The following is a 20,117-nucleotide window of genomic DNA, read 5'->3' on the forward strand; positions in this document are numbered from 1 at the left end:
GCAACCGTTAAACTTTCAGTTTTCTAATTAGCCCACTTTCTTCACCTGATACAAAACCGTGGGTTAGCGATTTCGGATCCAAACAGAGTTTACACAAGACGAGTGGGGTACGTTAAACAACGACTAGCAACAACTGGATTACGTTCAAGACACGAAATACAACTTTTATAGACACGAAATACAACTTTTATATACATTTATCAGGCGGAGATTATCACGACGCAGCTCACCTCTGAAGACGATCTAGAGATCTGTGACGCGCATGCGCACCTAACGACGTGACGTAGCCAAAGTAGGCGCGTTCAACACACCAAACTACAGACACACAGGTAGGAGATTCACACACACCAAAGAAACAAGGGGTGTTTTGGTGAGATTCATATGCAGACCATATTAACCTGTTACATTATCCAGTCTATAAACTCAAACGCTTGAAAGTGAGCATAACAATTGGCAGAAGTATAAATTGCACACAAAAAAAGTATAGTGGCATTTTAGCCTGGGAGTGAGTAGCCTTGTAAAACGTCATGCCAATAAAGCCTGTTGAATTGAATTGAATTGAATTGAGTAGCGCCATCTCCTACAGGTTACTGTAGACCTATTGACATTTATTTCTCATTGATGAACAATTACTTGTCCAGGACAGCAAGTGAAGTCTCTGCAGATTAGATTCATATTTTACATATGAACAAGTTTAACCAAATGGACACTCTACGCTCCTAGCTTATAGACCAAGACCAAAACACACAACTTAACCTAACCTATAGCCACTGATTTATGCATACAGTCCTAACATTTTAGCAAAGCATTATAGCATTATAGTAACCAACCCGATTTAAATGATAATCCTATCACAATAATATAAAACACATTTACATGTTCTATTATAATTATATTAGGACTAAAACAATCCAAAATGTAAGTATGTGGCTGTGTTCGGAATGGCATACTAGCATACTACTCATACTAGATATGACGTAGATTTTGAGTATGCAGTGCGTTCACACTGTAGAGTATGTGAAATTTGAGTATGCAAGAAATGTATGTAACTCGATTTTCGGTCGGCTGGTATTGGCATACTTATTATGAATTTAGTAAGCAGTATGTAGTATATACTAATTGAGTATGCTAGTATGCAGTATATACTAATTGAGTATGCTAGTATGCCATTTCGAACACAGCCTCAGTTACACATTTCTTTCCTCAAATCCGGAAGTTCCATGTAGTATCCGGTCCGGTTTATTATCTGAGATTTGATGCATGCAACATTATTATACGGCTGGTAGTGATATTATTACTTTTATTGATCTCTGATGTGAAATGGACCAACATGCATCTGACACCGAGACCGATGATCAGGAACAACCACTGTTGCGCCGCGGAGGAGAGGATTATAAAGTTGAACGAGGTTTGTAAACAAACTACACTATTGGCTTATTCCCCCTGCATAATTATTCCTGCTTAAACAACCTTAATTTAATTGGCCTGCACACTGATATGCATCACAAATTGTATAATAATAACCATAATGCTATGACTCACACGAACATATAATGCTTAATTATTTAAAAAAATATCATCCGATCAGGTTTCATTTTTGCGCAATAACTATTGTCCTGTTGATAAAAGGGTGCTGGAAACCAGAATACAGGTATTATTATTATTATAGGAAACGCCAACTTGGGTGAAATGTTCCTGCAAGGTTTTATAGGGTGGTATCATTGGCATGAAAAGTGTTACATAATTAGGAATACTAAAATTGGTTGGAGATAGTGTCTAGACTCGAGGTGTCCCGTGACCCACACCCACATCTGTGTGCATGGATCAGCTGATGTTGATTGTCACGCAACAGGTACAAATCGAGATAGAAATATGATTTGACTATGTAGCTACGTATTGTTTGACAGGTAGAGCTATCCTGCTCATGTGGACTAGTATCATGCATAACATATGGCAATAACAGGAACATTATACAGGGTATCCGCGGTGTCTTGAAAAGTATTACAAGTTGATAAATTAATTTAGGGAAAATCAAGACCCTTAATAAGTATTAAAAAGTCTTATCACGATTTTATGAGGTCTTGAATTTTGTAGGTATTTTTCTGAATTAGACTCTGTCCAAAGAGTTTGAGTCCTAAAAATGTTTAGTAAAAGTTTGTGAATGTATTAGTTTTATTAAAAAACAAAGATGAACCGGAAATTGTGTTGTATGATAGTGGTCTAGTCTATTGCAAACTAAAACTGTTAAGTTAAAGGTGTCACTGATGTAAACGGTTACAGCTCGAAGTGGCGGTGGTAAGGTCTGGAAAAATATTGACAAGGTCTTTAAAAAGTCTTAGAAAGGTATTGAAATTAACCTCAAGATTCCTGTATATACCCTGTATATATGATGCCACTGTATTATGTGTTAGATTACAAAGGATAATTTTGAGAACTTTTGATGATCATCCTTTTTGAATGACCAGAGTCATCAAAAGAATGCATGGAACGATTCAATAGTAACTGATTATAGACAATTAGTAATTGATTTCGTATTCAATTCACCATCCATCTTCACCATCTCCCTCTCTCAGCCCCTGCGTGTGGCTCTGCGCGGTATGGCTTGGCGTTCCTCTCCTGTTATGGCTTCTTCGTGGCGTATTGCCTCAGGGTCAACCTCAGTGTCGCCATGGTGGACATGCTTAACAACACACGTGCCAGTGGCAACGCCAGCCACTCTGTGTGCCCCGCGCACGCCAGCCCTCCTCGACCACACCACAACAACACTGTGAGTAACATGTAACAATAACACTGAGTAACAAATAACATATCACTTTATGCAGCACAGCAACCACACTGTGCCTATACGGTTATAACTTGTGTGTTCATGTGCGTGTGGGTGTGCGTGCACATGCGTGTGTCTGTGTGTTTGTATGTGTGTGTGTGTGTGTGTGTGTGTGCCCCCCCAGGCCAGTGTGTATGACTGGGACTCTGAGACGCAGGGCTGGATCCTGGGCTCGTTCTTCTACGGCTACATCCTGACCCAGGTCCCCGGAGGCTACCTGGCACGCAGGTACGGCGCTAAGTGGCTCCTGGGGTTTGGAATCCTGGGAACTGTAGTCTTTACCCTCCTGACCCCTCTGGCTGCTGACCTGGGTGCTGGCTACCTCATTGCTGTGAGAGTGATGGAGGGCATCGGAGAGGTATGTTGCACGTGCGTGTATGTGACATCGTGAGCTTAGAATGATACGGTTCTATCTCCGTTTAGGGTAGTTCAGAGATATTGAGCGTCAAAGTTTTTACATTCCATTATGTTTTGTGAGATGGAACCTTTGTATTTTATGAATTACTAACTAAAACATTTAAACATTTTAAAAATAACACCACACAGGCATTAATAAACACCTAATGGATCAGATTATGTAAAAAACAAAATGTTGACAAAATTGGAGATAGAACCTTATAATTCTAACGTCACGACATGCGTGTGTGTATGTGACATGCGTGTGTGTATGTGACATGCGTGTGTGCAGGGTGCAAATGTGCAGAACCGCAGTCTATTATACATCTGTCTCAATAACTGATGTTTTTGTTTCGCCAACAGGGAGTGACATTCCCGGCAATGTACGCCATGTGGTCATTATGGGCCCCGCCCATGGAGAGGAGCCGACTGCTCACCATATCTTACACTGGTCAGAGAGAGAACATTTTGATGATCTAACAACAATAATGTCATGCATCTGGAAAAATTCTAATTCTATCTAATTCTAAATTCTATTTTAGAAAAATTCTAAAATTCTATTCTATTTTCTATTCTATTTTCTATTCTATTTTCTATTCTATTTTCACCTCTCTGATTTCCCGCCTCAGGTGCTCAGCTGGGAACAGTGATCGCCCTTCCTCTCTCTGGTCAGATCTGCTTCTACTTGGACTGGACTTATGTGTTCTATGTGTTCGGTAAGACCACCGTAGCTACAGACAATGGCTATCAAACGAAGCAACGGCCAGGGCAGAGTGGTTGAAACAGATCAGGTGTGAAACTGGTTGTGAACAGATCATGTGTGAAACTGGTTGTGAACAGAGAAGATGTGAAACTGGTTGTTTCAGCAATTGAACATGAGAGTTGACATGCAAGGTTTTCTGTAGCATAAGTGTTTTGGTCAAATCTAGAAAAAACATAGAAGGTTTTGTGTGTGTGTGTGTGTGTGTGTGTGTGTGTGTGTCTGTGTGTGTGTGTGTGTGTGTAGGGGCTGTGGGGCTGCTGTGGTTCGTCCTGTGGGCGTGCCTTGTCAGTAACTCTCCTGACACACACCCACGGATCTCAGAACAAGAGAGGCTCTACATCAATTCCTCTCTGAAGAATGAGGTATGCTGCAAGTACAGTTGGGAATTATGGAGTCTGAATGCTCTGAAAGCTTTTCTACTACAGTGCTTATGGTACATACAACATTTGCATATTACAGCAATTATAATACAGCCCTATGACACAGGATCTTTGTTACACTGCAAAACAATCATTTTACTATACAGTGTTGTCATTGTCATGCCAAACTTTAGAGACATTATATGGACCTATGAATTAGGTATGAATTATGTATGTCCATTTTAAGCACTACTAGTCACTATAGGTACCAGTTAGTGACCACTAGCGGACGAGCATGGGGGCCCCCGGCTGCCCCGTGTGCCTGGTCTGTTCCGCCGCCGGGGCACCTGCTTGGCCGTCCTTGTGCGGGGCCTTTATGGTCTGCTTGGCTGGGCCGGGTGTGCTGGTGGTGGGCGGGCTGGGTGTGTGGGGCGGCGGGGGCTCCCCGAGGGGGGGTGTGGGGGTCCACCGCTGGGTGCTGGTAGGCAAACTGGTTACCGTAGTAGTCGCTCTATGTGTAGAGGGCTGCAAGGGAATTTTCCTGGCTACACTGTGTACAGGTTTTTACTTTTGCCTGCTTGCGGCTCTGTCAGTATGTGAAGCGCATTGAGTTGCATCTTGTAAGGAATGCGCTATACAAATCAAATTTGATTTGATTTGATTTGAAAGAAGGCACTCAGTCTTACATCTTTAACCCAGAAGCAGCCATAATTTCTGCACACTCATGATTGAATCATTGCTCTCTATTTCACTAGGCTAGAGTATGTTACCATCTCGTGCTCCAGCACGTTGGAATCTTATCAAAATGAAAACAATTAGGCACTAACTAAATGTTTGCATTGCACTGTGGGAAGTGTGTGGAGGAATGATGGTGGGGGTAATAGCGCTGAATGACATGAAGCTGTAGCCACAACATTTTTATGCCTGTGTTGAATTCTTTGGAGTTGGTACCAGAAACACCTATTTCATCAAATAATTGACTAAATTAAATACTAGGTAAATACCATATAGTGTATATATATATATATATATATATATATATATATATATATATATATAGTGTATGTATATATACTACCAAAGATTAGCTTGAGCACTCGTTTCAAAATAAGATTTGACAGCATTGAGATTTGATAGCATTTCATGTCTTATCTAAGTGAATAGGTATTTTAAGATGTAAGGTGACTTAACGCGCTGTTTGTGCTCTAGCTGTCTAAGATTGTGGCCTGGCTTGTTTGCAGGGTTCCCACGGGTCCTTGAAATCCTTGAATGTTTGTGATTTTGAGAAAAAAGTTTTTGAAAGTGCTTGAATTCCCACTCTCTCTCTCTCTCTCTCTCTCTCTAAATCTTTTTTATAGGTAACATGTAGAAGGGAATAAAACAACCATACTAGTTACTAAGGTTAATTAGTTAGATTTTAAACCGACATAACGCCGTTAGATTTGAAAGCCGTTCATGGTCATTCTATACATTCTCATCTAGATCTCTCTCAAAGTCTCTCTCTCCCGTGTTGGGCCCTTGAATTTGAAGGAATTGAGTCTTGAAAGTCCTTGAAAGGTGCTTTGAATTTGATGTTTCAGAAGGTGTGGGAACCCTGTGTTTGTGTCCTAGCTCTCCTCGTCGGTGGATAACATTCCCTGGAGGTCTATCCTGACGTCCATGCCGCTGTGGGCCATCGTGGTGGCGCACTTCTCCTACAACTGGACCTTCTACACGCTGCTCACCCTGCTGCCCACCTACATGAACGACATACTGGGCTTCAGCATCAAAGAGGTGAGGCCTGAAGAGAACGAGCGTATGTACACACACACACGCACACACACACACACACACGCACACACACTTCCCTCTCTCTCTTCCCCTTCCCCCTCTCTCTCCCTCCCCTCTCTCTCTCCCTCCCCTCTCTCTCTCCCTCCCCTCCCTCTCTCCCTCCCCTCTCTCTCCCTCCCCTCCCTCTCTCCCTCCTCTCTCTCTCCCCCCCTCCTCTCTCTCTCCCTTCCCTCCCTCTCTCCCCTCCCTCTCTCCCTCCCTCCCCCCTCTCTCCCTCCCCCCTCTCTCCCTCCCCTCTCTCTCTCCCTCCCCTCCCTCTCTCCCTCTTTCCCTCCTCTACCTCTCTACCTCTCCCATGTCAGCTCTACTCTACATGAACACACACACACTTCTTTTAGACACACAGATTGTCTGCTATTAATGCTGTATGTGTGTGTGTGTGTGTGTTCTCTGTGTTATCAGAACGGCGCCCTGTCAGCTCTGCCCTACATCGGGTGCGGGCTGCTGGCTCTGCTGGGGGGCCAGGTAGCAGACTACCTCAGAGAGAGCAATATATTACCCACTGTCGTAGTCAGGAAGGCCTTCTCTGTCGTCGGTGAGGAGGAGCAACACACTCCCTCCCTCCCTCCTTCCCTCCCTCCCTCCCTCCACTCACTCACTCCCTCCCTCCCTCACTCACTCCCTCCCTCCCTCCCTCCACTCACTCACTCACTCCCTTCCTCCCTCACTCACTCACTCCCTCCACTCACTCACTCCCTCCCTCCCTCACTCACTCCCTCCACTCACTCACTCCCTCCCTCCCTCCCTCCCTCCCTCACTCCCTCCCTCACTCACTCACTCCCTCCCTCCCTCACTCCCTCCCTCACTCCCTCCCTCACTCACTCCCTCCCTCCCTCACTCACTCCCTCCCTCCCTCCCTCCACTCACTCCCTCACTCCCTCCCTCACTCCCTCACTCCCTCCCTCCCTCACTCCCTCCCTCCCTCACTCACTCCCTCCCTCCCTCACTCACTCCCTCCACTCACTCACTCACTCACTCACTCCCTTCCTCCCTCACTCACTCCCTCCCTCCCTCCACTCACTCACTCCCTTCCTCACTCACTCCCTCCACTCACTCCCTCCCTCCCTCACTCCCTCCACTCACTCACTCCCTCCCTCCCTCACTCACTCCCTCCCTCACTCCCTCCCTCCCTCCCTCCCTCCACTCACTCACTCCCTCCCTCCCTCACTCCCTCCCTCCCTCCCTCCCTCACTCCCTCCCTCCACTCACTCCCTCCCTCCCTCACTCACTCACTCCCTCCCTCCCTCACTCCCTCCCTCCCTCACTCACTCACTCCCTCCCTCCCTCACTCACTCCCTCCACCACTCACTCCCTCCACCACTCACTCCCTCCACTCACTCACTCACTCCCTCCCTCCCTCCCTCCACTCACTCACTCACTCCCTCCCTCCCTCACTCCCTCCCTCCACTCACTCACTCACTCCCTTCCTCCCTCACTCACTCCCTCCCTCCCTCCACTCACTCACTCACTCCCTTCCTCCCTCACTCACTCACTCCCTCCACTCACTCCCTCCCTCCCTCCCTCACTCACTCACTCCCTCCACTCACTCACTTCCTCCCTCCCTCCCTCACTCCCTCCCTCCCTCACTCACTCCCTCCCTCACTCACTCCCTCACTCACTCACTCACTCCCTCCACTCACTCACTTCCTCCCTCCCTCCCTCCCTCACTCCTTCCCTCCCTCCCTCCCTCACTCACTCCCCTCCCTCCCTCCCTCCACTCACTCACTCCCTCACTCCCTCCCTCCCTCACTCACTCCCTCCCTCCCTCACTCCCTCCACCACTCACTCCCTCCACTCACTCCCTCCCTCCCTCCACTCACTCCCTCCCTCCCTCCCTCCACTCACTCACTCCCTCCCTCCCTCCACTCACTCCCTCCCTCCCTCCACTCACTCACTCCCTCCCTCCCTCACTCACTCCCTCCCTCCCTCCACTCACTCCCTCCCTCCCTCCCTCCCTCACTCACTCACTCACTCCCTCACTCCCTCACTCGTGTGTTTGCTCTGTATGTGTGTAGGTATGATAGGGCCTGCAGTGTTCCTGGTGGCTGCGGGGTACACAGGCTGTAACTACGTCCTGGCTATAGCCTTCCTCTCCATCTCCTCCTCCCTGGGAGGATTATCTGCCTCTGGGTTCAACATCAACCACCTTGACATCGCTCCCTCGTAAGACACACTCGTCAACATTATTGATACTATCATGACTATTCGTGACGTTAGAATTATAAGGTTCTATCTCCGTTTAGGGCAGTTCAGATATTGAGCGTCAAAGTTTTTACATTCCATTATGTTTTGTGAGATGGAAATTAATTACTAACCAAAAAAATTCAACATTTTAAAGGCATTAATAAACACCTAATGGATCAGATTATGTAAAAAAAACTAAATTTTTACAAAAAGTATAATTCTAACGTCACGTATTGCTGATGACATCATAGAAGAGTACGTTTTTGATTCCACCTTTATTTTAAAATAGGTATACCGTACTCTCTGGAGACAGTTTTTTGGGAACACTTCACGTGATCCCATCTGTTACTGTTGTTATATAAGATTGTCATGAACAATGGTTTAGCAAACTTATGATGATTATGTTCTGGTATTGTTTCAAAAATGTAATCTTGACATGTTATTTCCTTTCTTTTTTTAGTTATGCTGGAATTTTACTGGGCATTACCAACTCTTTTGCTACAATACCTGGTATGGTGGGACCAGTCATAGCAAGAGCCCTGACCAAAAATGTAAGCACTGTTCTCACACACATCTTTCACATCAAAATCATGTCTTGATAACTGTTTTGTTAAATGTTCAGTTCAGTTCTTGGATGTTATACCTCATTTCCACGTACTTAGTGTGTGTAAGAGTCTCTAGGCACAGAGGGAGGTCGACACAGAGGAACGGTTCGAGTAATATGTTTTTATTCGTAACATACACCTCAGCAACCGCCCTCGGCGTGCTAGAGAGAGTCTTTTCAAATAATAATAATTGACATCAAACAATAATTACCGGTCGCCGTCTTAGACAACCCCGGCGGCTTTTCCCCCTTTCCAGGAATCGCTCGCTCTTGACGGCTCGCTCTTTGCTCTCTCTTCCGGGATCAGCTCACTCTCTCTTTGCTCTCTCTTCCGGGATCAGCTCACTCAACAACTCGCTCTTTGCTCTCTCTTCCGGCTGGCAGGATGTCCCTGCCTCGTTCACTGCCCCTGGGGAACAAACACACACAGGTTAGAAAGACCGGCTGGATGCCGAGTCTGATTACTGACACCTGTCCGTCATCCACACTCCACCACAGACTGGCTCCACCTGCAGGCCAGAACGCGCCATGCTCCCCACAGTGTGTTATACGCGCCATGCTCCCCACAGTGTGTTATACCCGCCATGCTCCCCACAGTGTGTATATACCTTATCGTGGTAGGAAGGTTTGCATGCCACAATGACCCTGAAGGCTATTCCGTCGGGAGAGTTTAACTCCTGGTAGGTGCAACCTTGGCGGATGGGTAGTGGCCATTATTACATTCCACTATGGCATAAAAGTATATTACGAGAACTGAGAAGACTTCCGGGCACACCTGACTTTGTTTGGAATTGGTCTGATGAAGAACACATACATGCTTGTGTTTCAAGCCTACAACACTCCCACGTAATGTGGAAAATTAGGTATAACATCCAAACTCCTGAACTGATCCTTTTAATAGCACTATAGAAATGAAATGTGATTGATTGATTGATTCCTGTTGTAGAACACGATCGTGGAGTGGCAGACGGTGTTCTACATCTCTGCTGGCATCAACCTGTTTGGAGCGGTGTTCTACGCTCTGTTCGGCAAGGGTGTGGTGCAACCATGGGCCGTCCAGAGACCCCCTTCCCACAGCGACTGAGGTGAAAGGTCGAAGGGTCAAAGGTCGAAGACGGGTAGACGACCGAATGGACACACATTAATGGGACAGTACTTATCAGTGCTCCTCTACGCACAAAAACTACTGGAAACATTATCTAAAGCTGGAAACCTCTTTTAATATTTTAATGTTGTCTTTTGTTGATGGAAAATGTCCATGTGTAGCTTGATCCCATTGGATCAAATATCAGATTTTATCCTCTTTTTAATATTGAGGTCCTTTTTCATGGGATCTTGTATTCTGTTTACAGGTTGGTAGGGGTTCTTGCATGAGGATCCGTTCTTTTTGATGACATTTTAAAGGTTTGACATCAAACAATACAGTGGATGTGTGTTGCTCGTCTGCTAGCTGGTCGAGGACACACACTAAGCCATGAACTAAGTATCTGAGAGGACATTGTCGTCCATTACAAATACATTGACACACCGATGTTCATTTTGAAGCCTCTCACTTGTGCCTTATAGACAGTAATTACTGGACTGTGACCATCAAACCTTGAATTCTCACCTAGATAGCTCCTGCAGGCTCCATCCATTTGTTGTTCTTCATTGTGATTAATACAATTCATTTGTTACTGATCAATCCATTCCTTTAGTTACTGATCACTTTACGTTTTTTAAGTAATTTCTTTGAGTAATTACAAACTGTCATTATATTATGTAAAGGGAATTACTTGATATTTTTTAATGTTTAATGTTTTCATCAGATGTTTGTTGATTTTCAGTTTTGCACACTAACATTCCAAGGAACAAATGGACATGTTTTATGTTAATTAATCATGGTATACTTGGTAATCAACAATAAGCCTATGGTTGTTTTATGTGAGGACAATATTTATGCACCAGCTTTAATTAAGCCTTCCATTAAAGAAGTGTTCGTGTCAAATAAACATTTTAGACCTCTCTTGTGTAAATACATAAGAATGCCATAAAGCTAGAAGGTATAAGGTAAAACTTTGTACGCGTGAGTGCAATCAGAACGGCACTCACTCTGATGTCACTCATCATCAGTGTAATTGAAAATAAACATGACATGACATTTGAACAGATCTTGATATCTTCGTTGAGTTTCACAGAGACGCACTGACTGAATAACGGTATAATGGACCTTATAATATAGCTTAGCGGTTCTTTGGGGTTCATCCAAAAACACTACCAGGGTCATTTTTTTATACGGTGCCATTTGGACTTCATAACTTGTGAAAAATAAATTGTTGATTTATCTATATTTTAATGTTCTATTTGATAAAGGACATATCTAGCTTGCTGAAAAACATAGTGGTCGAGCTCAGGCACCTACATTTTATTTTATTTAGAATACCCTCTGTAGTTGAATAGGGTGAGTGTCTCCAGAACAGAGTGGACACATAACAGGGTGGACACTAACAGGGTGGACATTTTGAGTTAAAGTTAGCTTTTAGCCTGCCTGTGTTAGCATAATGCCTAGAATGACCATGAATACTTGATGAGGAATCTAATTTGCACTAAATACTTTTTTTGAAATTATTCAATTTGATTGATCTCCTCAATATTTAGGCATAACAGGGTGGACACGTTATGGTCAACCACATTAAACTCACTGGATAAAAACATAAAAATCAGATGGTAAAAGAGGTAGAAAATCACACAGCTTACCACATTTGAAATCCCCTCCACTGATGTGATGTCACCTCATGAGAGTGATGTGATTGAGAAATATGGTTTTCTTTTAATAAACACCTAATGGATCAGATTATGTAAAAAACTCAATTTTGACAAAAATGGAGATAGAACCTTATAATTCTAACGTCTGTCACATTTTGATATGCAAACAATAAGGCAATTACTCCACCGATTGCCCCTTTTGGTAGATAATTTCTTATACGAATCCTTTCAGATTTACAAGTGTGGCTAGGAGATAGCAGCTACTGTCTGCCGGTATTCATCTGAATAAATGACAAACATGAATGTAAAACATATTCAACCAAAGATGCGGTTCCTAATCACATTTAACATTCAACAAATTAGTAACAAGCAGAGACAAGACTGATTGATTGAAACATGTTTAATGTCATGAAGAGGCTCTTGCCATCTTGAACATTGTAAAGTGCAGCAGATAGTGCCAATTAAAAGTTTTCCAGTGCAAATGCAAAGTTAGCTAAACGCCAATCAAAGTTCTTGGAGAGTCAATGACCCAATCCCATTACACCCTTTGCCCCTACAATTTAGCCCTACCCCTCCATTTTGCGCGTTCACCCATAGGGGTAGGGTGTCCCGTGTTCTTGTTGGGATAAAGGGGTGGGGCGAAGCGGTAGGGCTACATGGCCTTCCAAACATAGTTTTTTCAGAGGCACACTCCAAACCGAGTGTTACGCGAAATCTCCCAGAACGCCTTGTGAATCATCAGCAAGATAGTGGTGAACGCACAAGCAACAAAAGAAAACCACAAATATAATTATTATTTAAAAAAAATATGATAACCATCGTATCAACCAATAATATCTTAGTTTAATGTAATTTCAATGTGTAGAGAAATTATAGACCTTTTATTTATTAACAAGCATAAAAAAAAAATCGCGAGTATGCTTATGTCTCTAGCTAGCTAGCTAACATCACAACATTGTTTTAAGGCTGATTTGGGCATGACAGTCCCGGATTTTGACATATTTCCATGTCGCATTTCCCCTTATTGACGACACCCAAAATGTAACTAAAGTCCAGCAGCGAAGTTGGTGCACTTGTTACCGCTCCTCTAATATCAGTGCAGACTGGCAGGGTAGGAGCGTGGGCTGCTAGCCTACAGAGAAACACTATTCTGTCATGAACTGGCCTGGTAATGAAGCATTGTTCTTTTTTATTTGATGACTTTTTGATCGATTGTTAGCATGAAACGTATGTTTGTGAACAAATCCTGAGCATCCATTCTTTTCTATGATGACGTACCAGTACGAGTCTTGAAGGGTTGTCCCATTTCATAGGGAAAGATTTCAACTACCGTCCTACCCCTTGTAACTGTTCTGAGGGACACTCGAAAAAGAGGAGTAGGGGGTAAAAATAAGAAATGGAATTGGGCCAATGATTGAGTTAGATACATTTGCAATGTTTCTCTTTTTATGTTTCATTTAAAGCTACAGTATAACATTGTATATAAAGTTAGTTTTTCTTTAAATGCCTATTTCAACAGTATCATTACCATAGGCTACTTTAGAGCACCTGGTATTTTGAAACAAACACTAAAAGAAGATGTCTTAAGGCCAATGCACACAGCGTGCGATTTTGTCGCACGACAACATTCGATTCTCAATTCACACCACCGAAGTCGGACCAGGCAAGTTGATTACTATAGGCTCTACCAATATTGCTGGCCTTGCTTCCACAATTTCTACGAGATACAACTGGGCATATTGTACCTACATGCTCGATTGTTATTATTATGTAATATAGGTGTCTTGTAATCCCATATGAGATGGGCCGTGTTGTTGACTTCGGCGGTGTGAATTGAGGATCGAATGTTGTCGTGCGACAATATCGCATCGCACGGCGTGCGCATTGTCTCATTCAAAACAATGGAATCGAATTCGGCGGTGCGACAAAATCGCACGCCGTGTGCATTGGCCTTTACAGACAACATGAAGAGTGGCCAATAACAGCACTCCAGGAAGAGCCACTCTTCTCAACGGGAAGTAGTACTTCACACATACTGTAGAGACCATGGTCAGTAACCTATTCAATAGTACACAAAACAGGCAATGTGCTACGAATGAAATGTGCTATGAATTAAATGAATTAAAACAAGCAATGAACAAATGAAAATAAATAAATATGAATCTATTAAGTTTGAAACTGATAAGGTAAAATTGACTGCCGTCTTAAGGACTAGTACGCTTACTTTTTTTTCTCTTTCTTTCCTCCTGATACTCTTGCGATGCATTGTGATTATTAACCAGTCTTTGACTATGGAGTTGAAGCGGCCAATAGGGTTTCGGGGTTGCGTGACCACTGTCCTGCCACGGGGGGTGACTCTGGAGTCGGCAGTGCAGCACGACATTCATTTGCTCTTCTGGGCCTTCTGAGCGGACTTGGTGACCTTGCCTGTGGTGGGGGCTTTCTTCTCCACAGCCTTAATCACCCCCACCGCCACGGTCTGACGCATGTCACGAACTGCAAAACGACCTGCGGTCGAGGCAGGAAGGGAGTGAGAGAGAGAGAGAGAGGAAGGGGGTTGGGGGGTGAAAGAGGGAGTTGTCAAGTGGTAAGTAGTACGTACCTCTTCAAGAAACACAATTAAAAAGAAAAACAAACTAAGCTTTGTGATCATAACGGCATACCACATGAGCCCTGGCATCATGGAGATTCATTCACAGACATGACTCATCAGCCCAGTGTTACGGTCTCCTGTCCTCCCTCCACTGCTGTCTTGTTCTGATTGTGTTGCAGGATGGCAGTGGGGAGAGGAGGCCTGATTGGCTGATGTAGCACACCTGTGCCTATTCAGGTTGTGCGTCGGGGATCAGTACCTCTCTCTCTCTCCATACAGGATATCCTTTTTTGACTCTTCTGTTAGTGGCAACCTTTTGTTCCTTTGTTTCACCCTTGCAACATTCCACATACAGATCACTCATCCACACCCTACACAACTGATAAAACTGACTATCACATCCCATTTCTAAATTACTTATTTTGCTTTAGTTATTAATAAAATAATCATTTACCTTTAACCTCGACTTGTCTCCCTATTTTGTCACTTTCTCTGAGCCGGGTTAGTGACACCAGTGAAAGTTGATTAGATTAAGGTCATGTTCTCACATGAAAGTCCGAATCGAGACCCGGAGCAAGTGGATGAGTCGAAGCAACAGACGGTAGTTGATTGGTCAGAAAAATGAACACGCCTGCGCTGTTGTTTTCCTATGGACTGCCTCGAGCAGCGTTCTCACCAAAAGCGAAGCAAAGTGATGGGTGCGTCGTTTCGACCCGAAGCGAAACCACCCTTTTCAAGCGGAGCATAGGAGGGGTGTTTGCTGCGGGAGCGACTTCGATATGCACGTTCTCACAGCTCCAAACGACGCAGAGCAAAGCGAACTTTATCCTAAACTCCGTTTCAAGTGAAGCAAATGTTCTAGTGAGAACACCCCCTAAGCAACACTGACCAGATTTCATTCAGCCTCCTAAATGCTTTGAGGTGATATTGAATATGCATATCATCTTCCTTCCACCCTTGGTAAACCATGTATCTGACAGGACTGGTGGGTGCATTTTAAAATAGTTCCAGTTCAGAATGGTGAGAGCAGTACTAACCCAGTGGTGGGTACTCGGAGAAGCTCTCCACGCACATAGGCTTCCCTGGGACCATGTCCACGATGGCAGCATCCCCCGACTTCAGGGCCTTGGGGTTATCCTCCAGCTTTTTGCCTGAGCGGCGGTCAATCTTCTCCTTGAGCTCGGCGAACTTGCAGGCGATGTGGGCGGTGTGGCAGTCCAGCACGGGGGCATAGCCGGCACTGATCTGACCAGGGTGGTTTAGGATGATCACCTGTGGAAGGGGATACACCACCACATACAGTCAACAGGCTTTCATAACCTGTTCACTATGAAGATTTGATAACATTCACATGAGTCGAAATAAGTACAACATTATTTGTTAGCTTTGAAATACTTTGAAGTGTGCTTGATTCAGCTTGCCAGGTGTAATGGAACCAATTGAATATTACCACAAGTGAAAAGCCTCGGAAACAGTGCGATAGGCAAGCTAAATCAAGCTCACCGTAGGTATTTGAAAGAAAATAACAACTTTTTCGACCCAGGCTATGAGATTCAAAGGTGGCTTCTTTGCTGACAGAAACAGTTCTACAGCTTATCACGCAGCTTTACAAATAGATGGATTTCAAAATGGGCACAGCTGAATATTAGATTATTAATAATAGCAACTGTAAGTGTAAATCATTAGTGACTAGTGGTGGGACAAAATATCGATACAGCGATTATCGTATCGTGGCCTCTTGCGATACGATTATCATTTCACGTGGCAATTTTATTTGATCTTTTTAATAAGTGTGCAAGTTTTATTTTTTTTGTGTGTCTCATCTGCACGCGTCGATATATAAAATCGATTCTACGCAAGTCTAAAGCACACAGAAAAGGTTTCTTTTGAAAGTCTCACCCTGCGTCTCATCCTGATATTATAGAAGCAGCGTAGCAGCAGGGTAGAAGCAAGCTTCCACGTATATTTATGAAACTATGAAGTAGCCTAATTGTGCTGCGACTGTGCTCGACACAAATGTATTCAGGTTCGCAGAAAGGATAAGATCATTTGAAATTGCCGGCTCCGTCAAAGCCCTACAACAATGTGATTTTGAATCCTGCGGGCATCAGAAATTGGAAAGCGTCCAACCCTCCACCGTCCAACCCTCCACCACACCCACCTGAGCAGTGAAGATGGCAGCCTCCATGGGTGGATCGTTCTTGCTGTCTCCAGCCACGTTTCCACGGCGAATGTCCTTGACAGACACGTTCTTCACATTGAAGCCCACGTTGTCCCCGGGCACGGCCTCGGTCAGGGCCTCGTGATGCATCTCCACAGACTTCACCTCTGTGGTCACGTTGACCGGGGCAAAGGTCACCACCATGCCAGGCTTCATCAGGCCCGTCTCCACCCGACCCACTGGCACTGTGCCAATACCTGAGAGAGGAAGAGAGGACATTCAGTAGAAAGAGAGAGAGATAAGTGGAGGGGGGGAGAGTGAGAAAGAGAAAGAAAGAGACAGGGGGAAAATAGCCGGAGAGACGTTATTATCAACACTCACCACCTATCTTGTAGACGTCCTGCAGGGGGAGGCGGAGGGGCTTGTCGGTGGGTCGGGACGGGGGTTGGATGGCGTCCAGAGCCTCAAGTAGGGTGGTCCCCGATGCATTCCCATCCTTTCTGGTGATTTTCCATCCCTTAAACCAGGTCATCTAAGCATACAGGAGACAGATATGGATGATCAGTACAAAGCCAAATGATCAAGCATTATTATCAAACTAATGTTTTGATAATTTCATTTTCAGCTTCAACTTTCTCCCATGAGGGTAGCATAGTGCATACATATTTCTTCAAATAAGACTGTTTTCTTGAACTGAGATTGAAAAGCAGGTTGCAAAAATACATTACTAGGTGTCAGTGGTGGTTGGGGACCACCATTACAAGGTGTGGGGGACCACCATTACAAGGTGTGGGGGACCACCATTACAAGGTGTTGGGGACCACCATTACAAGGTGTGGGGGACCACCATTACAAGGTGTGGGGGACCACCATTACAAGATGTTCGGGACCACCATTACTAGGTGTTGGGGACCACCATTACTAGGTGTACTATCAGAGGTGGTTGGGGACAACTCTCTTGTTACCATGCCTGAGACCTGAACACTCCAAGCTATTTGAATCCTGTCAAACACATATTCATAGCTAGCTGCTTCTGGTCATCAAAGCTAGCTGCTTCTGGTCAGTACTCATAGCTAGCTGCTTCTGGTCAGTACTCATAGCTACAGGGCTTTCAAGTCTCACGCATTGGGCGTGAGACACACGCATTTCAACCCGTTCACACGCTCACAAGCCACACCTTGTCTCACGCCCAATGCGTGAGACTTGAGAGCCCTGTAGCTAGCTGCTTCTGGTCAGCGCTCCTGGTCAAGCTCACATCCTCCTAGCTAGCTGCTCCTGGTCAAGCTCACGTTAGGGCTGGCCTCCAGCATGTTGTCTCCGTTCCAGCCAGAGATGGGCACGAAGGCGACCGTGTCCGGGTTGTAGCCGATCTTCTTGATGTAGGTGCTGACTTCCTTCACGATCTCCTCGTATCGCTTCTGGCTGTAGGTAGGCTCGGTGGAGTCCATCTTGTTAACGCCCACGATGAGCTGCTTGACCCCCAGGGTGTACGCCAGGAGGGCGTGCTCGCGGGTCTGTCCGTTCTTTGAGATGCCGGCCTCGAACTCGCCCACGCCGGCCGCGACGATCAACACCGCACAGTCCGCCTGGAGATAGCCAGAGAACAGGAATGTGTGTGAGAGTGTGTGTGTGTGTGTGTGTGTGTGTGTGTGTGTGTGTGTGTGTGAGAGAGAGAGAGAGAGAGTGTACGTTTGTGTGAGTGAATGTGCATGTTTGTGTGTGAGTGTGTGTATGTGTGTGAGAGAGAGAGAGAGAGAGAGAGAGAGAGAGAGAGAGAGAGAGAGAGAGAGAGAGAGTACGTTTGTGTGAGTGAATGTGCATGTTTGTGTGTGAGAGTGTTAGTGTGTGTTTAGTAAATATGGACCATGTCATAGTGGTTCAGACCTGGGAGGTTCCTGTGATCATGTTCTTGATGAAGTCTCTGTGTCCAGGAGCGTCGATGATGGTGACATAGTACCTGCTGGTCTCAAACTTCCACAGGGAGATGTCGATGGTGATACCGCGCTCTCTCTCCGCCTTCAGCTTGTCAAGCACCCATGCATACTTAAAGGAGCCCTTACCCATCTGAAGAAACCATACACACACACACACACACACACACACACACACACACACACACACACACTTGTCATTAATAACTCACAGGGGAAACGTTACATCCATAGGTAATGAACATAGGTTCTTTTTCTTCTAAAACATTTTATACTTTGTATTGCATTACATTTTCGCATGATTTGACAATGTGTGTGGGCTTTCTTACGTTTCTATGAAGGCTTGAGTTGAAAGGGTGATTTGTTTAAAAAGCGGCCACTCCTTCTCACTTCCTTCCCACTCACCTCAGCGGCCTCCTTCTCAAACTTCTCAATGGTCCGCTTGTCGATGCCGCCACACTTGTAGATGAGGTGGCCGGTGGTGGTGGACTTGCCAGAGTCCACGTGGCCGATCACCACAATGTTGATGTGGACCTTCTCCTTGCCCATGGCTGCCTGGATAATGTGGTAGTGACTAAGTCTATGAGAAGACAACAGGGCAGCCAGTCAGTAGACCTGTAGGGCTTCACGTGGGCAAAGACACTCAGCAAGGCACAACGTTACAGCACCATGGACAAGGACACTAGAGCTGACCACTACGCTTTGCATAATAACCCCCACATCTACTTGTGAGTTTAGAATAATAAGGTTCTATCTCCGTTTAGAATGATAAGGTTCTATCTCCGTTTAGAATGATAAGGTTCTATCTCCGTTTAGAATGATAAGGTTCTATCTCCGTTTAGAATGATAAGGTTCTATCTCCGTTTAGGGCAGTTCAGAGATATTGAGCGTCAAAGTTTTTACATTCCATTATGTTTTGTGAGACGGAATCTTTGTATTGCATTAATTACTACCTCAAAAATGTCAACATTTAAAAAAATAACACCACACAGGCATTAATAAACACCTAATGGATCAGATTATGTCAAAAACTCAATTTCGACAAAAATTGAGATAGAACCGTATAATTCTAACGTCACATGTCCTCAGCAAAACTTGTAAGGACAACTTAATTAATACAGCATTCACATATGAAATGTAGCCTAGTAATTTCACATTCTGGTCAGATGGTCATCGTGGGACTGTAGACACGACACACAGACACACACTCTGTGTGTGGTATAGACGGTGATGTGTATCGCTTGTCTATGACACCTGCAGATTGCTGACATCTTTTGTAATCAATCATAGGAAATTGGGCAACACATCAGTGGGCACTGCCCGACGTCACACTCTAGACAAACGCATACACACAAACACACACACTCTGCCTCTCTCCCTCTCCACACCACTGCTCTCTCCTCTTTCACTGAGCTGGCTAGCAAGTTATCCCTCCATTCAACGGTCACAGTTCAGCTCAGCAGTAAGGGCATTGAGACAAACAGCTCATATGTCACTGAATAGCCTCCTTTTTTCACTGGCTAAACTAAGTGCCTCAGTCACAGTCAAACCGCTCCATTTTGTCATGATTCTAGCCATTGAGAGTGCAGCAGACATTTCTGAACCCAGATTGCTGCAGTATTGCCTTTCCTACAGCAGAGAGAAAGTACCAACATTGCTGCTGGTTAATCTGGTGAATTATTTGCCAGGCATTGGGCATTTGAACCATGATGATGTCATGAATTACC

General features: G+C 44.8%; 2 protein-coding genes across 2 annotated transcripts; one reads left to right on the forward strand and one right to left on the reverse strand.

Moving 5' to 3' along the window:
• Positions 1–1,252: 1,252 nt before the first annotated feature.
• slc17a5 (solute carrier family 17 member 5) lies at positions 1,253–11,036 on the forward strand. Its single transcript, XM_080549358.1, has 11 exons — positions 1,253–1,408; positions 2,574–2,767; positions 2,949–3,182; positions 3,584–3,671; positions 3,850–3,936; positions 4,227–4,345; positions 5,954–6,115; positions 6,575–6,707; positions 8,188–8,335; positions 8,817–8,907; positions 9,907–11,036. Exons 1-11 carry the CDS (start codon positions 1,321–1,323, stop codon positions 10,042–10,044), a joined length of 1,482 nt encoding a protein of 493 aa, XP_080405484.1. The 5' UTR covers positions 1,253–1,320; the 3' UTR covers positions 10,045–11,036.
• A 3,052-nt stretch (positions 11,037–14,088) lies between these two features.
• On the reverse strand, positions 14,089–18,939 carry LOC308173735 (elongation factor 1-alpha, somatic form-like; the record flags this gene model as incomplete). Its single annotated transcript, XM_080548778.1, has 7 exons — positions 14,089–14,213; positions 15,336–15,570; positions 16,460–16,716; positions 16,841–16,991; positions 17,749–18,045; positions 18,344–18,523; positions 18,796–18,939. The coding sequence occupies 7 exons, from the start codon at positions 18,937–18,939 to the stop codon at positions 14,089–14,091; spliced, it is 1,389 nt and encodes a 462-aa protein (XP_080404904.1).
• Between the last annotated feature and the right edge of the window lie 1,178 nt (positions 18,940–20,117).

This window comes from Nansenia antarctica, assembly GCF_963989245.1.
Source record: "Nansenia antarctica genome assembly, chromosome: 19".
Taxonomy (NCBI): domain Eukaryota; kingdom Metazoa; phylum Chordata; class Actinopteri; order Argentiniformes; family Microstomatidae; genus Nansenia; species Nansenia antarctica.

Excerpts from the sequence above, each read along its gene's own strand:
- slc17a5 (XM_080549358.1), top strand. The coding sequence starts at position 1,321 with ATGGACCAACATGCATCTGACACCGAGACCGATGATCAGGAACAACCA. Across the intron at positions 3,937-4,226 it reads TTATGTGTTCTATGTGTTCG|GGGCTGTGGGGCTGCTGTGG; the intron begins GTAAGACCACCG and ends GTGTGTGTGTAG. Across the intron at positions 8,336-8,816 it reads CACCTTGACATCGCTCCCTC|TTATGCTGGAATTTTACTGG; the intron begins GTAAGACACACT and ends TTCTTTTTTTAG.